We start from the raw sequence: 23,724 nt of genomic DNA, 5'->3' as shown, positions 1-23,724 counted from the left end.
GGGGTTCTCCTGACATCTCTAAGCATGGGATTGTGGCTCACTCCAACCCCCAAACTAAAATTATAGCTACAAAATAGATATCCTGATAAAGCAGCCATGTCTGGGTCCATCTGTTTAAAACTCCAACATAAATGGAATTTCTGCCTACCCAGGGGTAAAAATCCAGCCACATCAATGGAGGCGGGTCAGCAAGGCCACGCCTGGTGGTGCCTCCCTCCCTCGATAGGAGCATCCACTGGGAGTGGTAGGAAGAAGGCTAAATGACATGCAACCAACCTTTTCTGGATTGCACATCTCTACTCATCCACTGAATATTATGTGACTTGGGGCTCAAAGGTTTCATTCTTCAAGGTCAAGACAAGGTTTAAGGACCTACCATCAACGACTACCCCTTTTCTCCTTAAGTTAAAAAAAAAGCACAATGCCCAGCATTTCCTCCAAACACACAACAAGCTGATCTTTTCTGACAGCCCCTTCCAAACCATCCCTGAGCTGTCCCAATGCCAAGGCTGAACTCAGAGGCTGAACTCAGAGACAGGCTCTGACCGCCTCCACACAGGCCTCCTCTGCTCTCACCACTGTCCAGGCACTGAGCTCCCGCCTCACCCACCTGCTGCCTGAGGCCGGTCCCGCTGTCACTGTGTGATGCTCTGCTCTCCCGAGGCCACCACTCCCCCTGTGCTGTGACGTCTTCGGGCTCCTCAGTCAGAAAGCAGCACCTGCCAGCCCCATAGTCCTTTCACAAGCACATCCTCCCCTCTTCTCTGGCCCACTCTCTGCTCAGAACAGTAACTCAGGCCCTATCGTCCCAAACTAGAGGAAAATGACTCTCTAATGGAGTGTTTGTGAAGCAGCCGATGCTCCAGGAGAACCTGAGCGTGGGCCATCACGCATGTTCATGGCGGGTCCCACACCTCCGAGCTTGTCATGCCTGAGCCACAAGGGGACGGCAACATTCCTACTGTCCCTTATACAGCTCCAGCAATTGTAGATACACCTCACCCAGAGCCCCTGACTTCAAATCAAGTAACTTTTTCAGTTACATGATTTCCTTGCATGCTCAAGGCTGAGAGGGCGTGAGGTGGGTGAGGTGTTGGCCCAGGTACAAATTTAAGGGGAAACAAAACCTCAGTGATCAAGATAAATAATAGTTTACTGTAATATTTTAAAACATCAAAATTAATGCAAAAAATCCATGAGGAATAGAATACCAAAAACTTAAACACAAACATGATCCATGTCACTGACTTTTCCTTTCACCTCAGGCTCCAACACAGCTCAGCAAAGAACTGATAATCCTACAGGAATAAAAGTGTGATGAGGTGCTTGACCAGGCACTATAACAGACCACTAAGATGCACTTTCTAGTCACCAGACTCAAAAGGAAAATGTTGGGCTGCAAGAGAAAAACCCAAGCACCCTCGAAGGAGGCTGCGCCTAAGATGCCAGTCTTCCGCCCACCCTGGGCTGCCAGCCTTGGTGGCCACACCCCGATTGTGGCTTGGATCCTTGATGGCGTCTACACGTCAAGAAAATGAGAGATCAGAATCTGAGAACTGAGGATGGATGCCCCCAAGCCTGTTGTCACCTGCACTGCTATCTCGAGGACCACGGGGCCCGGGGGCCTGGCTCCACCTGAGCACGTCACGGGAAGTCGTAGAATTAGCTTTGGTGTGGCTGAAAGCGCAGGTGCCACCCAGTGTTAGGGCACCCCTGAGGAGGCGGGGAGCCTGAGGGATGAGCCCCCTCAGGGGTGAGCAGGGCACGTATCATCTGCCTCCACTGGGGACGATGGAAACAGTCAGCAGACCCCGTGAATTCCTGCGGCAAAGTCTGTCAGGGATGCCCAGCCTGCCCAGCCGTGGCAGGGAGAGGAGAGGGCAGTGGCCAAGGCGTGTCAGGGAGCCCAGGTGTGACTGCACCTCAGGGCAGGACCTGCTGGAGGTGAGACTCTGCTATCACATTTTACTTTTACTCTGTTCAGAGTCGTTTTTCTTCCCTTAATTTTGAAGTGACCAGATCACTGACGGTCCTAATCTGGACTGAGGACGACTAGGCCAAAGTCACCTCTGTGCTCCATGCTGGGGGTGAGAAGAAACTTTGCCGGGACCCAGGGGGCCTAGGGCGAGAGTTCCCCCCAAGCGCCTCACCTTGCCGTGTCTGCTCAGGAGGAGTCTCGAGGTCCTGCAGTTGTTGGCCTTGTCTCCGTGTGTCCACCTCTGACTCAGCAGCTCACCCCGGAACTCATTTTCTGAAGGGCAGAAAAGGAAAATCTAATGAATGGCAGCTGTTCCAGCTCAAGGGGAGAAATCAAGAAACTTGGGCCACTCTTTCACACAGCATTTACACAGTCTCCCCTTTCCCCAGAAAGATGCACAAAATCCTGGGCCCACAGCTGTTCCAGGGACAAGAGGCAAGAGCTCTGAGGAAATCACTGATCGGGATGCTCCTGGGAGGCTCCCAGCACCCTGCACTCCTGAACATCATCCTGGCTCTAGCCGGTGCTGTAGGGACACGCCTAAAGGGAGCCTTTAGGGAGTGGGTGTGGCCACTGCAACCAGGAGGCTGGTGCCCGTTAGACAAGGTCTAGCACTTTCCCCCGGTTCCCAGCATCTTCCCGGTGTCTCTGCCTCCAGTTAATATTTAATTCCTCCCATAAATTAACGCGTCTGAGCAGAGGCTGAAGGCATCAGCTGGACATGACAAAGAAGTGCATTGTGTACCTATCCCTGGCAAGGCACTCCCTGTTTCCATGACAACCTGCTTTCTACAACCGCAGCGTTTCAAGGGAAGGTCATTAAGTAACCAACAATAAAACAGGAAATGAATACTCCTGCCTCCTGCTCTCTGCTTCTCCTTGGAAGTGAGTCCGGACTGTGCTGAAGGCAGGTCAGGCACACTGTTGTCATACCTATTATCTTCCTTCCCTTCACCTCTCTGATGTGCATCCCCAAATGCTGTTTTTCTAGAATTCCACCACTCCTGCCCTGGGCAGCCCTGTGGCTCTGGCCACAGCATCCTCTTGTCTAGAAAGGCTCCTGTGACCTCCAGGAGCACAGACATAGAGGGAAGAAGACTGGTTGTCAAGGAGACAGCCTAATGTAAGGTCTTCAAAGGAATGGGTAAAACCAGCAGTATTTGGCGCCTACTGTGTGCACCGACTGTGTGCCTCCCCCTCACTGAGCTATGGGCCACCTGCAGGGGACCCCTGTGAGGATTGCCTGACTGGAGGTGTAACGGTCATTTGGCATGCTCCCAGTGGGTCCAGGCCCACCCACTGGGTATTCAAATTCCCAAAACTATGATAGGAATGTGGGGGATAGCCTTTGGGAGTTGCCCAGGACCCTGGACTCACAAGGAAGATACTGCAAACTGGGTGATGGGGGAGGAGGGAGCAGGCAGCCTCACCTCGTGAGGGTGGGAGGGAAGAAATTCAGGAGGTGAATCAACAAGACTCATGCAGGCCGTGGGGTATGTTTCATGCTTCAAAATGGGGAGGAGAGTCTCCTTGTGTCTACATGGTGACAGTGGGAGCTGGGAGATCCCAGACACAAAGCACATGGGGTTCACTTTCCCCATGTACCTCCCAGGAGAGAAGACACTGCAGAAACCTGCACACCGGACTGACCTGAAGGCTCAACGGAATTTCTTATCACAGTAACATATGTTAAATACGTGAGCTCACGGGGCACGTCTGCTGACAGCTGGAGGGAAGGACAGAAGACCCCAGACTGTGCTGCGCGCAGGATGGTTCCCTCCCTCTCGGCTCCCCAGCATGGTGCCCCAGAAGTGCCCCCACCCAGTGGGACTCCCCTGGGCTCTTCCTGCTCCAGGAGAAGCCCAGCAGAGGTGAATTCACATGTCTCTGCAGAGGGACCTCTGGTTTTTTGATTGATGGGAGATAACCAGCTCACAGGTGCTTCTCAACGCTCACCTGCCCAGGGAAGTGAAGTCCTGTGCTCCTGTCACAGGTCAGCTCTGACCTCCGCAGCCCCACATCTGCTCAGGCAAAGCACTGGGGCCCTGAAAACGTCCGCTCTGGGCTCGCCACCTCTAAACAGCCACTACTGCCTCCTCTTGGCAAGAGAGCAGAACAGCACCCTAGTGACGTCTTGGTGCCGCGACCTGGGACGCAGTGAAGTCAAATGAGGTGCACCCCCAAGACCAGAACCCTGTTTATGGAGACCTGGCTCCACCTTGAGACAATTCCTTCCTTTTCTTGGGAATTTTTTGGCAGCAAACTATAGTCACTGCTAGAAGCCCAGTAAAGCTCCCCAGTGCTTCTCCTTTGCTGGGAAACAATTGAGGGACCCTCTTGGTCCCCCACCCGGACCTGCATGCGACCAGGCCCCACCATAGACAAGACCCCTCCTGTCTGAAGGCACTGAGCAGACAGCACTGCGGCTTGCACAGAGGAAGCACATGAAGCCCACACATGCCAAAACTAAGGCAGAGTCTCCAGGCCAAAGGAAGGCCCTGCACAGAAACGGGGGTGGGGGTCCCATCAGGATGCCCCGCCAGAGGTCACGCTGCCAGCAACTCTCAGTGGGTCGCAGGGGTGGAGCAGGGCAGAGCAGCTCTGGCTCCTGACCTTTGAGTCCCCTTCTTCATCCGTAAGGTGGGAGGAAAGCGCTGTGCAGAGATTCAGAGCAGGTGTAGAAAGTGCCTCCTCAGCACCTGGTGCCCTGTGAACACGTGGAGACATCACTGCCTTTAGCACCAGGAATCTGAGGTGAGGAGGAGGTTTTCCTCAAGACAAGCCATTTCTTTGGGTTCTTAGGTCTCTAATGGGCTCATCTGAATCCCTGCTCATAGACACAAATGGCAAACAAGCCTTTTGGGAGCAGGTGGCATGGACGGTGGCACTGGATGTGACCTCTCCTTGGGACCTGGTACTGTTCACCCTGGCTGCTCCAATTGCCCCAGCATCAGTTCTCACAGAGGCCCCAAACTCACTTTTTCAGGACTCTGGAGGGCAGACAAGCTCAGAAAAGCATCCAGGGCCTGTTAGCAGATGCGTACACGTCCTCCAGAGAGGGTAATCTCCTGGGAGATTGACTGGTGTCTTCCTCGCTGGGCCAGAGCCCTGACCCAGGCCACAGCCTGCCCACCCCTCTCCTAATGATGCCACTTTCTCCAACTCAGCATCCCTGCAGACCCGCGGCCAGCGCAGCCAAGCCTGGGACGCGACATCTCGCGTGAAACAGCATCACAAAGCCCTAGAGCCAGAGCACTCCTCCTCCTGTAGTGCCCTGAGGCCTCCCGGAGAGATGCCCACTGGCACGCCTGGGGACCCTGGACACAGACAGCACACACTTCTCCCTCCTGACACTGGTGTCTGTGGCCACTTCCAACCCCAGTCTTCTGGAGGGCCCTGCACAGAAGGATCTGTCCTCCTGGGATGGTTCCTAGATGGCCCTGAATCCAGCCCTGCTCCAGCACTGACAGACCAACCCCTTCCTCTGTGCCAGACCCTCCCTGCCCACCTCAGACGTAAGAACAGACGGCAGGAAGGCTGAGGGAGAGCCCAGGTGGCGACTGCGGGAAGTCAAATGTCTTCGGCATCCTCTCTAGGTTTTGTGTCTCTGGTGGCCAGAGGCTGTCTTTGGTGCCAGGAGCTCTGACTACCCACTCCTCACTCAACGTGCAGACGGGGAAGGGTCTTCACTTGGGGGGAGCCCACTTTCTGGCTCTCCCATGCTCCCACACACACACACACCCAGAAGAGATTGTCACCATTCAGGGGGACACATCAGCCCCAGCCCCAGGCCTCCTCTGTCCCCGCCCCGTCCCTGACATGGGGAGGGGTCTTGCATCCCAGCTGAGCTAACCTTTCCATCCGGGCTTGGTATCCCCCTTCCCAGCACCAATTAAAATGTCCCAGGAACACCAATCATATTTCATGTTCCTCTCAAGCATCTTGCTCCCTCTCAGCTGGACCTTCTTGGGCTTGACTCTTCCTTGAGGTGTTCAAGTTTAAAATACAATCCACCTGGACTCCACACCCGAGCCCCACCACCTCTCCATCTCTGCCTCCTTCATAACTATATTTCTTACAGACTCAGACTTGCTGACTCTGTTCCTCAGTCCCCTCTCCAGCTGGCCTCCATCTACAGCCCTCCACCGGAACAGCGGTCCTCAAAGGCCACCGGGAGCATCCACGTCACATCCCCATCGTGACCTCATGTGGTGGACCTTGCCGCTTACCTCTGCACCTGAGCCTCTCCTCCATCCCCCGTGCAGGCTCCTTCTGCTCCACTCGCCATGCCAACAACTCCTCTTCTGACTCCCATCCCTGACGATAACATCTGTTTCTCACGAAACTCAGTTCTTCCTCTCCCCTCTCAGCTGTCAGCTCCTCGAGCATGAACGCTGGGGATGGTCCTGGGTCCTAAATCTTGTCACTGCTATTTTCTGAATCTTGCCAGAATCTGACCCCTTGTGACCTCTCCAGCTGTTTCATTTTGTTTGCAAAAATTGACAAACTGATTCTAAAATTCATACAGCAATTCAAGTAACATAGAATAGCCAGAACAATGAAGTTGGATCCCTGACACCATACATAAAAATTAACTCACACTGGATCACAGATCTCAATGTAAGAGCTAAAACTCTTAGAAAACTTAGGTGTAAATCTTCCTGACTTTGAGTTAGGCAATGGTTTCTTAGATATGACACAAAAAGCACAAGCAGTAAAAGAAAAAATGGATAAATTGGATTTTTCCAAAGTTTAAAACTTTTGTATGTCAAACAATACCACCACTAAGTTGAAAAGACAATCCATAGAAAGGGAGAAAATATTTGCAAATCATATATCTGATAGGGGACTTGTATTCAGAATACATAAAGAACTCTTAGAACTCAACAATAACACAAATAACCAAATTTAAAAATGGGCAAAGGATTTGAATAGACATTTCTCCAAAGAAGCCATACAAATGGTCAATACACACATGAAAAGATGCTCAACATCTAGTCATCAGGGAAATACAAATCAAAACCACAATGAGATATCACTTCACACTCACTAAAATGGGTGTAACATTTTTTAAAAAGAGACAGTAACAAGTGTTGAGAGAATGCGTAAAATGGACACGTTGCTGACAGAAATGTGAAATGGCACAACCACTTTGGAAAACAGTCTGGCATTTCCTCAAAATGTTAAACGTAGAGTCACCACATGACACAGCAATTCCACTCCTGGGTATAGACCCAAGAGAAATGAAAACATATGTCCATACAAAGCCTTGTACAAAACTATTTATCACAGCTTTATTCTTACTAGCCAAAAAGTGGAAACAACCAAAATGTCCATTAACTGCTGAATGGATGGTAGAAATATGACTGAATGGTATTTGGCAATAAAAAGGATGAAAATACTCACACATGGCACAACGTGGGTGAACCTCAAAAACATCTTGCTCAGTAAAAGAAGTCAGACAAGAAAGACCACATATTGTGCAGTTCCACAGTTATAGAGTGTCTGGAAATGGAGAATCCATAGAGACAGAAAGTAGATTTGTGGTTGCTGGGGGCTGGGGGAGGGTGCAAATGGGGACCGACTGTTAATGGGCACAGGGTTTCTTTGTGGGGGATGAAAATGTCTTGAAATTAGATTGTAGTGACAGATGTATAATTCTATGAATTCACTAAGACCACTGAACTGCATACTTCTAATGGGGGAAGCATATGACCTATAACTATATTTCAATAAAGCTGTCCTTTAAAAGGCAATGGAACACACAAGAGAGCCTAGTGTGACAGTCTCACGGATGCACGGCCTCGCCCTGAGCCTTCACTCACCCGGGCTCAGGAAGGGAGGTGCAGTGCCCACCTCTACAGGGGCAGAGGCTGTGCAGTCAGACGCCCTGTGCAGGGTCCTGCTCAACCCCGGGGCATGAGCCTTGTGGATGACAAGGGGGGACAGGTGCTCCTGCTACGTACCAGGTCAGGGGAGAGACTGGAGTGAGGATGGGCCAGAGCTGCTTCGCATGTCAGGGCCGTCCAGCGGGAGGAGGATTCAGTGTGTTCTGGATAGCTTTAGAAGGACCTAGAGGGGACGCTCACATCAAAATAATTTTCTGACGACAGGAGCTGTCCGACAAGAGATGAACTGCCTCCTGCCATGATGTGTGAGTCCCTGGCCTGGACGCATGTGGCCGAGCAGCAGGGCCACCTCCAGGGACTCTTGCAAAGGGAAGAAACTTCTCCCAGGCCTGGGTCCTGGTCCTGCCTGGACTGCCCATCACTCCTCATCCTGGGGGCCACGGAGCGCTGGGCCCAGGGCTGCAGCAGGAGGAAGGGTTAAGGGCAGTGAGGTGGGCCATGGAAGGCAGAGCAAGGCATCTCAGACCCCGCCCTGCAGCAGCTCGACCAACCGGGATGAAGAGAAGACAACCACTTCTGGCACCACGACCCAAAGCAGCACAGACACAGCTCTCACCCCATAAAGCAGGACATGCCAGCAGCCGACTGCTGAGCCGAGGGCTGCAGCCAATCTCCTCCCTCCCATAACAAACCAAGCACGCGGCTCCGTGCCCCGCCTGTGCATGTGCGTCACCGAGCTGCCAGACCACAGATGCTCCGGCTGCCCCTACAGTGGGCCCTCTGCCCTGGAGGACAGGCCACCTCAGCTTTCAGCAGCCCTTGTGTGGGATGGGGTCTTGGCAATGCAGATTCCTCCTCCTCTCTGTTCCACTCCACTTCAAAGAGATAAACTGAACATATCCATTGAAAAGCTGGGCCCTAGAATTGAGTATAAACGAAACTTGCCATTTAAAAGGAAAATTCTTTTCCCATTTTTCATCACAACTTTCATCCATCCCCTCCTTGCTGCTGCTCAGGTTTAAGGCAAAGCCTAGAAAGGCAGGAACAAAAGGGTTAGAACACAAACGTGGAACAAATTTAAGGCCCTCACAAAACTGCCCACAGGTCACAGTAGACATCTGGGGGGGACCACAACCCGGAAGTCCACCCTCTGAACCCAGAGAATCTCTAACCCTGAAGCCCTGAGGTCAGGACCATGCCCCCAGAGGTTGGAAGACAAGGCCCTCAGAGGGCACACAGGCCCACACCACATCACACAGCTCCCAGGGGCTGCAGAGGAGGTCTCGTAGCTTCTCATCAGTTTCAAAGTGAGGCCCCACCCCAGACACCTGTTCCCTGGACCTTCCCTAGATCTGTGGGCAGAACCTTGAGGGACAGTGCACCAGGAAGCTGCGTGGGATGAACAAACACAAGCCTTAGGAAGCTCCCTCGATCCGCCTTGTGGACAACAGCTAGGGGCAGGAACAAGGACAGAGCCAGTGACAACTGGACAGAGGGGAGGTGGCCTGGCCCAGGCAGTGTCAGGGGGTGGAACTGGTGTGGGAGTTACTCAGGAAGACAACACCAGCACATCCATCTTCCCCAATTTGGAAATAAAATATAAAACCAAAATGAAAAACCCGACAGAAGAGTCGGGAGATACAGCTAAAGAAATATACTAGAAAAGTAAACAAAAAAACAAAGAAATGGGAGACAAGGAGGAAAATCATCAACTCTGAAGTTCCAGAAAGAGGAACCAAGAAAATGGGAGGAAAAGCATGAATTAAATAATAAAAAATAATTTCCCAGCACTAAAGGAGCCAGTGCCTGGGGCTGGCTCAGGCACGGTGAGCAAGGAAGCATCCCGAGCGCTGAGGCGCACAAGACGGGAAGCCAGCTTTGGTGGGCTTCCAGGGGCCAGCGGGACACCTTGGGCATCAAAATAGCAATTATAACCCAAAAGATAAACTGCTCCGTGAATCTATACAGATGTCAACAAAAATGAATAAATTGGTGGTTTGATGATGAATGAGGTGTTTTCATAGTTTCAAAGTGCCTTCCCCCCAAATACTGATGAAGTGCAAAAGGGAGAGTGTGACTGCAGCAGGAGAGATGCTGGGTGGCACCGTCTAAGCAGCGGGCAGAGGATGAGGATCGGTGTGAGGACGTGGGGAAAAGAGCCTCAAACCTGGTCTTCGTGCAGCCCAAGCCCAACCGCAGGGAACGGCCAACAACCCAAACTGAAAGGCCTTCCACAAGCAACTGACCAGTGCCCTTCAAAGGGATGAAGGTCATGACCAACCAAGACACCAAGGGGCCTCGCGGTTCCGAGCCCTCCTCTGAGGTGGCGGGAGAAGCGCGAGGCCGTCTGAGCATGGGGGGACCCGCCAGTGAGGCGGCTCTGGAGGAGACAGCCCCTTTGTTGGAAGCACCCCAGCAAGTGTTCCCGGCGACAGGCACAGACTTGACAAACAACTCTGAAGCGGTTCAGGAAAAAGTTTTGTCCTGTTTCTGTGAGTTTGAGATTGTTTCAAAAAATATTTTTAGTGGGGCTGGCCCCATGGCCGAGTGGTTAGGTTCCCGCGCTCCGCTGCAGGCGGCCCAGTGTTTCGTTGGTTCGAATTCTGGGCGCGGACATGGCACCGCTCATCAAGCCACGCTGAGGCAGCGTCCCACATGCCACAACTAGAAGGACCCACAACGAAGAATATACAACTATGTACTGGGGGGCTTTGGGGAGAAAAAGGAAAAAAATTTTAAAAAAATCTTTAAAAAATATATATTTTTTTAGAAATAATGGAGCGTAGGGTGTGATTTCAGTAGCAAGTGGTCACCGGAGCCCGGTGAGGACAGATTGAAGCCAGGACCCAGGGGGTGCTCAGGCCTCTCCAACTACACGTCTGCCCCCCACAGTCCCAGGGCTGCTCCTCAACGTGAAGCCCACAAAAGCTCAAGTGTCCTGGGCTTGGCTCCCCGGGGACATCAGCTCCATCCGGGGGCCTGCTGGAAAGCCCAGAGACAGACGGGCTGGACAAGCCCTTGGGAGAGTCCCACAGCCCTGAAAATCCAAAAGGAGGTGGTGCCTGTGCCCTGGACACTGCAGGTCCCTGGCAGGGTCTGCAAGGAAGGCAGGGCACCCTCGAGACCCCCCACAATTTTCCTGCAGCCTCCCAGAGGTCCCGAACCCGGGTGCCCTCTCCCCCAGCCCCAGGGGCCCCTTCTGAGAGTCCTGCCTGGGAAGAGCGGAGCTGCAGTGGGGGGTCTCTGTTCCTGAGTTTGAGGGTTCTCAAGGCAGCACTGGCGTCCCACTCGTTGGACTAGATTTTGGCAGGAAACACAAACAGGGTTGAGGGGAAAATGAGGGCAAGTTCTGCTCTCTTTCTTTCTGTTTTTTTTTAAGCTGGAATTCAGAGAGAAGTAAAATGAAGACTTGCTGAGTGGAGCAAAGACAGACCTGCTTTTGCTGAGTTTAGGTGAAAATGATAGGAGAGAGGTGGGGGCAGAGGGAGTTGGCAATTCTATAGCTTTGCACATTTCTCTCATTATTTTGCTTCTAAATCAGCCTCGCTGGTACTTTCTCTATTCAATAAAAGCCAAATGCAGCCATGTCCCTTAATCTCTCCAACAGCAGCTCACTGCTGAGAAAATAATACAGATGTAACTTCCAGCATCATACACTTTCTTTTCCATTTATATGCAAATAGTGACCTTTCACCCAGGCTGTCTCAAAGAAGTGTTTCCTTAAAAATGCAAATAGCATGTTGCAAGCAGTTACTACGGCTGAGTCTTTCTTATATTATTATTATTATTTCTTTCAACCTTACCAACGCTGTAAAAACAACAGCTAAACTGCTAGGCAGTAATAATGACTTTCCAAACCCAATCACAGGATGCGCTTTCCAGGCGGCCTGCCAGCGAGCCTGCCAGCAGGGGAGGGAGGGTCTCGGGATGGGGCTCAGCCCCAGGGCAGGCAGGAGTGTCCCCAGAGGCACAATGTTGCTGAGCTGCCTCTGTCTTGGAGTCGCTGGGCCAGACCTCCAACACCCAGGTTGGTGCCAGGACACCTGCCCATGCGGACGCACGCAGGACTTCATGGAGAACGAGTCACCCCAAGTGGTGGTCAACAGTGGGGTCAAGATTAGTGACCTCAGTCTGGACCTCTATCCAGGCCGGTGAGACCCCAGGACACTCTAGGATCTCAGAGGCTGGACGCATGTGCTCCAGCCCCAGACAAGGAGCCAGGGGAAGGCAGCTCCCCAGAGCTCTGCATCCTCCCAGACCCCCCAGGCCAACAAGAAAGACAAGAACAGGAGGCCAGGAGAAGCCAGGGAGGAGCCCCAAGGAAACGGATGCAGCTACCGCGTGTGCAGGAGGCAGTAGGGCACGGCTCCTTCCCACCCCACAGCCCACCCCGCTGGCTGAGTCAGGCCACAGCCCAGGGAAGGAGCTGTGGAAGCATTGCTCTCTCAGCTGCACCCACCCACAGCTCGCAGGGCCTGCAACTCCCTCCTCAGGACCCGCCCACCCCTCACCTGTGTGCGTGGCTCCTGCCCCTCAAGGCCCAGAGCCCGGGCCACCCAGGTGCTCAGGAAAGAAGGCTGACCCACAGGCCTGCCTCTCTGACCCACAATCACAGACACTCTCAGACCAGAGACCTCCTGAGTTGCCTGTCTCAATCCTGGGGTGCAGAAGCCGGTGCACAGAGGAAAACAAAGGAACGAGAAGGGACTGGGACAGCACAGGCCTCCTCCAAAAGGTCAGAGACCAGAGGGCTGGTTTTGGGGAACCCTGCTTGTGGGTCTTGGAGTCTTCAGAGGACACATTGGCTTCCCCAGATCAGGAGGGGCCTGCTCCGGATTCTGCTGGAGCAGAACTGCCCAGCCCGGGGAGAGGAGAGATGGACGCCATCTTCTTCCTTGAAACCACACTTTATTCAGGCCCTCAAAGGTATCCCAACTAGAACGGGCTCTTCTTTGTATGAAAAGCTGCTCTAAACTCCCTTTACAATTCATCCTTGCTCCTCCTCATGTCCAGTGCAGAAGGGAAGGGGCCTTCAGGCCCCCAACCTGGAATCCAGGCAGGAGAGCAGGGGGCGCACCCTCCCGCCAGTACCGGCAGCTCTGGAGCCTCAAATCCCTCGAGGCAATGGTTTTCACAACACTCTGTTTTCTTCCTCCCACCCCTACTCCTCCAACTCCAGGACAGGGGAGCATTCCTGTTTGAGGGGGAAGAGCACACCCCAGGCTGCCGATGTTGAGTGGCTGCTCCCTGGAAAGTTCAACTGTACCCAGCTCCAGGGCTCAGGCCAATTTTCCGGGGGTCGGGGAGGACCCCTCCTATGGGCCTCCCAGCACTGCCCAGCAACAACCCACTCTGCTGCCTTTTACACTTAGAAATATTGGGGTGGGGGGGCATATGTGCATTTCCCAATCTGAATGTAGTGCCTTCAGCCAACACTGAGCAGAATGCAGAATTTGGAGAAAACACACTTTACACAGAGCAGAGGCACTGGCCTCTGAGTGACTCTGGGTGGTACGGGGGCCCTCACCTGGAGGGACTGGGCCACACGGGGGTGGGGGAGACCCGCCCAGGTCCCGGCTGCACTGATGAGATCCCGGCAGAGTGCTCTCAGGAACGCACCTGCATCATAGAACGAGCAGACACTGACGCTCCTGTCGGAGCCTGTCTGAGGTCCTCTAACGACGGGTGCAGGCTGCAAGCCCAGCATGAGAGCGCAGACCCTGGGGCACAAAGGGACCCCACACACTTCAGCAGGTTCTGAACTCAGGAACTAGATGTGTAATCTGCAGCTGGACGGGAAAAGCCAGGGCCCAGAAGCCACCGCCTGGCCCTCGCGTCTCCCGCAGGCTTCGAGGGGCACGGAGCTCCTGGGAGCCTTCCTTCTCCCTTTGGGGTTGCACTGAGGAAGAAGTCCCCGACTTCAGGGCCTTGGGGTCTCTACGGGCTTTTCTGGCAGCCTCAGCGGGGTTTCCAGGAAGCATCAGAACTGCCAACGACAGAAGGCGGTAAGCTCTCGGGTCTTCACGACTCGCTCAAACTGTGAACATCGCTGGTTTGTGTGTGTTGGGGAGGGGAACCCTCACAGCCAAGCTGCTCTGGTGCCAAATGAGACCCTCAAGAAGCCACCCAGAGCCAGGGTGGGGCGTGGGCTCCGTGGAAATAAAATGAGATTACGCAAAAATCTAAATAAATCAGACCATTAAGAAGTAACAAGAAGCACCCCTTCAGTTCGGATAGCACAGCCTGACTTTCTGTCCGGGTGGACACAGTCTCGATTCACCAGAAAGCAGAGCTCAACCTCAAGAAGGAGCAGATGGTGGAGGGAAAATTCAAAACAGAAAACTCCTCAACTGAGCGTTTAAGTAGCTTTTCTTCCCACTTCAGTTTTCCTTCTTACCTCAAGACCAAAATTTAGAACTTTCCGTGGTGATGTCCAGCCCAGCATTGAAAACTTGGTGCCCTGTGTTTACAAGGGAACCTGGGGCTCGCACCCACGGCTGTACCAGAACCAAACCCTGGGGTGTCTCCCCTGGCAGGCGGGCCCCGGACCAGCTGGCCTGCAGGCTCCCCTCAAGGGCGAGCAGGACGCCCACAGAGTGACGCAGTGTGACAGCAGAGTTGCCAAGAGAGGGGGCTCCATGACAAGGCTCCTGCAAGCAACACTGAAGCCTGAGATGTCCACCGGGGACCCAGGGCGGCACTTGCACGAGGACTTGACAGAGGGGCAAAAATAGGTTAAAGAGCCAGGGAAGCGTGTCAGGGATCTTGGGGCAACCCAGCGTGGGGATGGAGAGTCGGGTCGGAAGGCAGGCTGGAGACAGACACGGGACATCTCCCAGGCAGCGAGGGTGAGACTGTGGTCTGAGGACAAGCCGGGCGGCCTGGGATGCAGGGCATGGAGCAGGGGGCTGGGATGCAGGGCATGGAGCAGGGGGCTGGGATGCAGGGCATGGAGCAGGGGGCTGGGATGCAGGGCATGGAGCAGGGGGCTGGGATGCAGGGCATGGAGCAGGGGGCTGGGATGCAGGGCATGGAGCAGGGGCCTGGGATGCAGGGCATGGAACAGGGGGCCTGGGATGCAGGGCATGGAGCAGGGGGCTGGGGCCACAGAGGGAGGCTCCTCTGGAGACTTCACATCGGGCTGCATGGCTCACTGGGAAGCCAGTCGGCCTCCTGGCCTTGGCTCTCTGTCTGTAAAACGGGGCAATAACAGTGTCCACCCACAGGCATGTCAATGGGAATTAAATGGATCAGTGAGCCCCAGGCACTGGGGTTGAAATAACAGTGTCAGTCGTGTCTATTTGCCCCTCATGACCCCAGCCATATTTCTGGTCCCGTTTTATAGATGATGGCCCAGTCTCAGTGAAAACCGTGTCAAACGTAGTAAGCCCTCACAATTTCAAATTCCTGTTTTTGCCTAAACGAAACTTTGGAAAGGGTAGAATGTGTGAGACATTGTACAGTTCCATGTGCAAACCGACGACTAACAAGCCAATTAAGTGTCGACTTAGCAGTCTGGTGGGTGGGCAGGCTCCCTTGAATCACAGAATCCAGGGCCCTAGGATGGTTGCTGTCCCGGGAAACCCAGGGCTGGGAGGCCCTTGTCCCCAGGCACCTCATTTAGGTCACGGCGAGGTTCTAAGTCTGTGAAGCACCTTGTGAAGATGGCAACTGTGCCAGGCTGCCCACAGGGACAATTGACGAAGCCATTGTACTTTCAGAATTCAATAAACCCTGCAGGTGTAAAGACTGAAGTTGACTCAGCCACACGTGCAGGGAACGAAGGAGGTGCCTGGGGGCCTCGAAGCTAGGGTCTGGCTCACTGGACCCAGGGTGTCACACTGAGGCTCTGCTGATGGCTGGAGGTCCGGGCACTGTGGGGATTCTCTAGGACCTCCAGAGCAGACACCAGGAGCATAATGCACCCAAGCTCCCACCAGCAGAGAACTCAGGACCCCTCCCTCCAAGGCAGGGGCGGGCCAGCCGGGGTCCTGGAGGTGCCTTGGCTGCCGTGAGAGGAGCCCACTGGCCCGGCAGCTCCAGGGACCTCTCGCTCATGCTGCTCTTCCACTGTGTGGTTTTTAGGCCACAAAATAGGAAAAAAGGAGAGAACCCAGATGGCTTCTGCTGGGGCCCTCAAACCAAAGTCGCACACGATCAGGTGTGAAGCCAGGCGTGAGGGCGAGGTGGGAGCCTGGCAGGCTCATCTGTCAGCAGCTCAGCCCATATGGCAAGTCCGATTTTCCTCCCAACGTCTGGATCACACGTCCACATGCACACCTGGCAAGCCACCCTGAGCAAAGCAGGACCACCGAGCACACCACTCCTTCGAGGGCCTGTCCCACATGCACCCTCCATGCGGCAGCTGCTCCCAGGCCACAGTCCTGACACGGCCTGGCTGGGGCGCATTACAATGTCCATGCCATCTGATTAAAATAGCATTGCATTTGTTCAAGTGCAAACTTAAAAATGAAAAAAGGATGAAGCAATGGGTAAGGCCCCTCTTCTCACAAGAAAAACTCATGTTCTCCTCCCTGCAGGAGTCCACTGAGGAGCAAAAGGGCTCAAACTTGCACCAGGTCTGCTCCAGTGACATTGAAGATAGAAAAGAAGTTGATTGGGGGCCAGCCTGGTGGCGTAACAGTTAAGTTTTCCTGTTCTGCTTCCAGGTCCTGAGCTTCGGATCCCAGGCACAGACCTACGCACCACTTGTCAAGCCATGCTGTGGGGGTGCCCCGTACATAAAGGAGAGGAAGATGGGCACAGATGTTAGCTCAGGTCTAATCTTCCTTAGCAAAAAAAAAAAAAAGAAGTCGATTGCACGCTGTGCTTCCTACTTGCAAGTATTTATTAATCTGTTCTCTCTAAAGCCAACCTAACGGGGTCTGAGAGCAAAAGCATCTTAAGTGGAAAACGTCTCTCCCACTTTGTTCCAAGCTTTCCTTTAAGCAAAATCCGGGGGAATTTAACTGTCCAGGAAAGACAGGGAATATGCCAAGAACCTCAAGACACCCCACCCAAAGACCCAGAAGCACCTGGGCTGGGCAGTGGGCTGCCCCGGGGAGAGGCCCAAGAGAGGACAGACCCTGGGTCTTCAGGGAGCAGCACACCCGCCAGGGAGCCCCAGGGGCAGCTGCTCTCATCCTTTCTGGGAAGCACAGCATTTTTCAGGCTGACTAATCCCCCAATGACGCCGGCCCCCAAAGACCATTTCACTGAAAACTCACACCACAAAATTCCCGTCAAAATTACATTTATAGACAACTAGCTTCTGATTTATTCCTGAGTGAGTTCACAGGAAAGAGCAGAGGAGGAGGATCTAGGAGCTGGAGGCGGGTGGGGGGCCCAGCCAGGCACCCTCTCAGCTCTCCTGCCAGCTTCCCACAAGGTAAAAGCCAAGAAAAAGGGATCTGGAACGAGGCTTCCAGGGCGGTACCAGCACAGCGTTTGTCTTTCCAACAGGCCTGATGACGGTCAATGTGACTGCCGCCCAGGGCCCTGTCTGCCCGAGGATCAGGTGACTGCCAGCAGCCCCCGCCCACCTGGCTGCCACCCCTCGGCCCTGCCAGCTGGGCCAGCTCCTGGCCTCCCCATCCACTCTAGGCCAGTGCTGACCAAGGTATTCTAGCAGCTCCTGTCCCACCTTCCCCAGCTCAGGTGGGGGGTGAACAGCCCCGTGCCTCACTCACTCCCCACCATGGCAGACGCACCTCTAACACCAAGTCCACCCAGAATGAGCCCGGCCCCAGCAGCCTGCCCACCACCATCAGGGCAGCTGTGGAGGCCCAGGGGCACCTCTCTGCCATGTTGTGAGTCTGCAGGCACCTTGTCCTACCATCTCTGCCCTGTGCTGGTCCAGGCAAACCAGCTGTCCACACTCTGCAGCCACTGCCCAGGCATGGGCACCACCAGGAGGGCGGTCAGCTGGCCTCTGCTGCATGCACACCACAGTCTCCTCAACCAGAGTTGATACAGATCCCCTCTGCCCCCACCCACACGCCCACACAGAGTCACCCATGTCCTCCTGGGCACATTCAGTGACCCCAGGCTAGAGGAAGACAGAGGGGCCTGGACTCTGGGCAGCACCAGGGAGAGCACCCAGCACAGCCATAGCAGTGCGGGCAGGGAAGACAGGCCAGCTCCAGTCAAAGTCAGCAAGGCTATGGTTCAGGTGCCTGGGGCAGATCCGAGTGCCCGGTGAGCACTCCCGTGCCAGCACACTCTCTGCAGGCCTCTCTCTGACACCTCTGGACACTGACGGGGCTTCCCATAAAAGTTGCTGTGACCCCCAGAGAGCAGAGCAATCTTGTAGCCCCAAGGTTCTGCCCACTGCATGGGGTCATCTCAGAGCAGATTCTCCTCTCTCAGGCACCAGGAGAATTCGGGGTCATAGGTGACTGTCGCCTTTGCCAGAATCTTCCAAGAGGGCTGGTGCATTGGCTCTGAATATTTGGGGCTGCCTCAACACCTGTGGGCACCTCTTGAGGGTTACTCTTTAGACAGAAGCAGCCCCTTGCCCTGGGTGATCTCCCAGGCCCACATTGTGATTCAAGGGGGTTGGAGCCAGGCGGTTCCAGGACAGAAAGGCCTCCACCACATTCAACTCTTTGAAAACAACTCTGTGAGATCCAGTGCCGCTGGGTGCCCAGGGGATGGGGGTCACGCAAGGGCCTGTCTCCAGCCCCACAGGACAGAGGTTCATGAAGCTGTGTCCTTCTTGCAAACAGACCTCTCCAAGCACTGACCTGGCCTCCTCTGCACAGTGCGCTCCTGCCCTGCTGGCTACACCCTCCCCGCCAGCACCATAAACTCCAATCCCCACTCTCTGACTCTTTTGTTTCCCATTAATTAACGGGCATCCGGAAGGGGGTGATAATCACAGCCAAAGAGGAGGGGAAGGACCCTGGGGCGAGGAGACAGCCTCTCCCCAACACCTGCCCAGCCTTCCCCAGGCAAGAGCAAGGGCAAATCTGGCTCTGCAGCATCCTGAGGAGGCAGGGTCCAAGCATGCCCCACCACACCGCAGCCAAGGGCTCATCCCCTCCGAGTCTGCCCAGCACCCCTCCTGCCTTTTGTTCACTCAGCCACCAGCCTCAGAGATGTCCTCAGGCTTCTCTGATTTTTTTTAAGCCACCAGGGCAAAATTCCTCTCCCATCTCCCTCTCCCAAAAGAATAATGATGATAATCACTGTCATTATTGCCATTATTGTGACACAGTCTGATGGCCCAAGACCGAGCTCACACCCTACTACTCGACCCACCTCTCAGATGTTTTGTTTCAGAAATTAAATGCCCAACTTTACCAGCCAATGATGTCCACTGATGCAAAGGTGGTGCTGAGACAAGAAAAGCCCTTAGTGACTCAGAAAGAGCAAGCGGGATGCTCATGGTGGGGACCCACCAGGCCAGAACACAAGAGCCACTGTGGGTTTGTTTATTTTCTTGATTCACAAAGAAGAAAGAGAATCCAATGGACAGAACAAAGTCCACAGCCCTAGAACATGTTACCCTACAGGAAATGGCAGCACGTTGCTCAGAGCTCATATCGACTTCTTGGCCAACACTAATTCTTAGTTTTAACTACACAAATCCAGTTACACCAACACCCTAAACAACAGCACTCATGATCCCCAACACATGTGAGAAAAGAACTGAGAGGAACGGCCGATGTTCAGTTCTGTGCGTCTATCCCACAGATAAGGCACCCTAGATGTTGTTCCTTAAGTTTAGAAATACGTGACACGCAAAGACAGAATGCTCACATGACCATCTCTGCTCGGTGTCTTGGGTGGGGGGATCACACACGAGGTACCCCAACTCTAAGTTCCCACTCCAGAGAGAGCTTCTGCTCAAGGGACCAGCGTTTTCCCCAGGCACGTAGCAGCTGGGTCCCACGGCTGCAGACGGATTTGCGTTCCTCTCCAGAAATGCACACAAAGTTTCTCGTCTTGATACAAGGTTCCCCACAATGTCTTTTCTGTTGGACGCACAACGTGTCCACTAGACTCTCAGAGAGGCCAGGTGCGTGAGCAAGCCAGGGAGGGACAGAGAAAGAGGAGGAAAACAGCCATGGGCAGACCCAGGAGGAGAAGAAAGCCTCAGACCAACAGAGCAGTTTTAAAAAGCCATCCCCAGACCTGCTTTTCCTGCAAAGAAAGCCTTCATCTTAGAAATTAACTCCGCTGGCGTGCCCTCTCCCTGTCCAGAAAAGCCAAGCACTGGATATCTGCCTTTGTCAGCGAAAGAACATAACATTGACTTACCTTTCCCCACAGCTATTGTCTGTCCTCTTTCAAAATGACATCACGGAAAGCAATCATGAAATTTACATGGGGGGTGCAGGGCGCCGGGGGAGGAGAGGAAAGGCAGCTGCCTCCCTTCCAGCGGTCACATGTGGGGAGCCTGTGCGGGTCTCAATTAAATATCTTCTCCCCTCAGTGTGCGAACTCCTAAGCCAGCTAAAGGCGACGTCTCATTTACTTAATGACGGCTCTCATTAGCAGCGGTGGCACGGCTGGCGGAGAGCTCCTTTGTAAATACGCTACCCATGAACCCTCGGGGCTCCAATATATCTGTTTACTCTCCGAGGTGAAATAAATTTACAGTATAGCATCAGAGAGATGGATCTGCTGACGTGGGAGTGAGAGGTGCCCGGGCCAGCAGAACCCCTGTCTCCCGCTCCAAGCCTCAGCCAACAGAAGGTGCCTGCATTTACCCACAAGGATTTATAATTAATATGCAGCACGATTGGAGTTTTTTATGCAAAACACACAAAAGGGCAGAGAGCGTCACGAGCGCCATGCTCACCCCCCTCTGCTTTCTCCTTCAGTGGTTCAGTCCAATAATTCCTAATAGCAGCAACCGGAATGACAGATGCCCTGGGTTAGCACGGCTGCAGCGAAAGCACTTCACAATATTTATTGGTGGCTGGGAATATGACCTACCGTCATAAAAACGGACTGCAGAATTTATTATTCAGATGAACCAAGAGGGGGACATACTGGCTCATCTGCATATTCAGGGATCAGTGACTTAAAAGGATATGTATTTTTTTAGGTGCATAAAAGGTACTAATGGCCACAGACCAAAAAATAAAGTTATACACACAAAGAATGGGTCAGAAAAAGATCTTTTTCTTTTATCACATGTTGACTTTTTGTTTTAAGTTTTAAAATAATAAAACCCCCTCAAAGACAGCTTGGATATCCCTGAGGCACAAGTACTCTACGCCCTAAACCGCTAAGTTTATCTCAGCCAGAGGGGAGCATACCACTCAAGTTCTAGGCTCTATCTTTTTGAGTCTTTTTTAAACTGCATGCAAGGAGCTATCCAACGAAAATCAAGAGGAGAAAAATCCGTAACACACACAGTAGATGTGTCCATCCACTCTTTAAGCAGCCCAATTGTCCACTAGCTCATCTGTCAATTTGTGATATTCTTCCAGATTCAGGGATAAATATAGGAATTTCCTCAGTAAAAGTAACCAGGAGTCAAGGTATTCTTGCTTACTATCCAAATTCCCTTTTCTTACTTATGAATCAGGCAAACAATTGTCCGTTATCATAATCAGGTTGTTAGAAACTGTATTGTGAAACACGACACAAACTGAATTTCAGACACCTGCAAAGAATGGACTGTCACGGGCCACAGTGAGAGCCAGTAAAAGTCATGGCTCAGAAGTTCAGTGCAGAGATTTCAACAGACAGCAGATAGCATTTCTTGGAAAGTTATGCAGGAACACAACATCCCCAACTTAATTAGCACTGAAGGTCTGAGGCCACCAAAAGCATGAATGAGACAGAACTAAAACATTTAGCTTTCTCTAAGACAGCATGTTTGGAAAATCAGCTAAAACTCTTCCATAAGCAATTATTTTTAGCACGCAGTGCTGCCGTCCACATTATGTGTAGACCGAGCTTCATCCTACAGTGAGTATGTTCAGTTCCTATACGCACAAACATTATTCTCAACAAATAGGATACAAAATGTACTCAGGGCAATCTTTTAGATTGAGCAAAAGGAAATAAACACAAGCCTTCACTGGTCAAGCTGAGGATGAAATATTAATTAGGCAAATGAGAATAGTTTTTGAGGTTCCTACAATGACTGCCTGCCATTGTTTTTATCCTTTCGTAAACTCGTACCCCTTAGCACAGAAGGACATATCCCGCGGAGAGCTCTCCTGAAAAGCCGTGTTCTGTCTCCTCCGGACACGCTGCGAGGGCTGGGATATTGTACATCCCAAACCTTTGGCATTCACAAATTCTATGAAACTCTTATCGGCAGGCTGCAGGCTTAGACAGACCTGCTCGCCATTGTTCCTCAATGAAGATGAAATCAAAGGGGGCCGGTGCTGAATCAGCCGTATTCCCCAGCAACGCGCAGTGTTTCATGGAGGTATTTAATTCAGATGTGTGACGGTCAAACTTAGGAAACAACGGCAAACAGAGGTAACATCAGGGAGAGATCAATATGTGCCACAAAAAGACCTGGTGCAGCATAATTGTTTTTTCAGGTAACCCAAATTATATTTGCGCAAACCTAAGTCTCTCAGTACTTCACCCCTCCTCCGTTGAGTAAGCGCGGCTTCCTGAGGGGGTGGCTCTGGTGGTCGGGAATGGGGCTCTGGACTCCACCTGAGGCTGCTCCGTGCTAGCATTTGGAACGTGCTGGGAAACTTCAAATCGGTGCCGGTTCCAAGAACCTGGAGAGAAGCTCTGGGAGCTCCCACTGAGCCGTTTCGGAAGATGAGTTTTGATGAATGAAGGTTCAAAATCTTTAGCTGACTCCATCAAGAGAACAAAGGAGGAGTCACAGGAAAGGAGGAGGAAGGGACTTTGCAGGCAAGAGTCCGAGGCTCGGCGCGGCTTCAGGCCGCGCGCCGGGGCGGCAGGCGCGCCCGCGACTGGATCAGCACTTCGGACAGCGCTCCCGCGCCAGGCCCGGGCTTTGTTCTCGGCGCGAGCCCGAGCCAGGCCGGCGATCGCCGCGGCCGCGCCGGCAGAGGCCGTTCCAGACGAGGATCCCGGCTCTGCCTCTAAGTGACCACAGCAAGGTAGACCGAAAACTTTCTTCCCCACGCGGGGTGAAACACTGTCAGGAGTTTTTTAAATCATAAAATATTGTCTTTCCCATAACTAAGCGTGATGCACATTGTTCCTTTAAACTTTATTTCATAAAAATCCATGGAGAAGTTGCATGAGACTTTTAAGTTTAGGAAGATCCTCAGGGAAACAATCTGTCTGAATGCAGGGTCCTCCAACTCCACACGGGGAGAAAAGGCGAGATTTGCAAAACCAAACTTGTGGCTGCAGTGCTTGCTAAGGAAGTGCTTTGTGGAAGCCGGTGGAGCAGGCTTAATGGTCGCTTAGCCGGTAAGATCATTTCAAATAAAGTGCAATTACTTGTGCAAATCTGCACACAGACATTCCAAGTGTCAGTTCATTTGCTTCATAAAAACTCTTTCAAGTAATTTTGGTCTGAACTTTCTGCATCTGTAATTGGCACCACCTTCTCCGGTGACCAGCTGGGGGTGAGAGTTTCCTTGTTCCCTCTGAAAGCGTCCCTGCAGATGGGCGCCCGCCTTAAAGCTGCAGACGACAATTAGGGCCGTTGTGTGCGAGCGAGATGGTCAGCATTAATATTGTATACGAACAGCTGAGGGCGAGGGGGGTGCTGCCCCAGGCAGGCTCTGGCAGATGGAGCAAACAAAACCCAGAGCCACTCTTACCAACACCCTGGGCTGACTTTGTGTGCCTGTCTCACACTCGCCTGGTTGTGAGCTTCTCTCATACACACACACACACACACACACACGCACGCACACACACGCTCTGGGCCATATTGTGAGACTGTTTCATGCTGAGATATCAAACGCACCAACCTTTTGACACAGT

The 23,724-nt window shown here is 53.0% G+C and overlaps 1 protein-coding gene across 6 annotated transcripts in view; it reads right to left on the bottom strand.

The window, feature by feature from the left end:
- Nucleotides 1–23,158, bottom strand: part of MYT1 (myelin transcription factor 1) — a 68,773-nt gene extending 45,615 nt beyond the window's left edge. For 2 of the 6 annotated variants that reach the window (XM_070247551.1, XM_070247550.1), the window contains exons 1-2: nucleotides 21,973–22,221; nucleotides 2,151–2,251 (exon numbers count right to left, since the gene is read on the bottom strand). In XM_070247551.1, the coding sequence (XP_070103652.1) occupies nucleotides 2,151–2,251; nucleotides 21,973–22,084 (213 nt within the window). In that variant the 5' untranslated portion in view covers nucleotides 22,085–22,221. Of the gene's footprint in view, nucleotides 1–2,150; nucleotides 2,252–20,091; nucleotides 20,535–21,972 lie in introns of those variants that run through there. The other 4 variants (XM_070247549.1, XM_005604872.4, XM_023626997.2 and 1 more) reach the window with 4 other exon arrangements.
- Between the last annotated feature and the right edge of the window lie 566 nt (nucleotides 23,159–23,724).

This window comes from Equus caballus, chromosome 22 (assembly GCF_041296265.1).
Source record: "Equus caballus isolate H_3958 breed thoroughbred chromosome 22, TB-T2T, whole genome shotgun sequence".
In the NCBI taxonomy this organism is placed as follows: Eukaryota; Metazoa; Chordata; class Mammalia; order Perissodactyla; family Equidae; genus Equus; species Equus caballus.
This window is presented reverse-complemented; position numbering and strand designations above follow the sequence as displayed.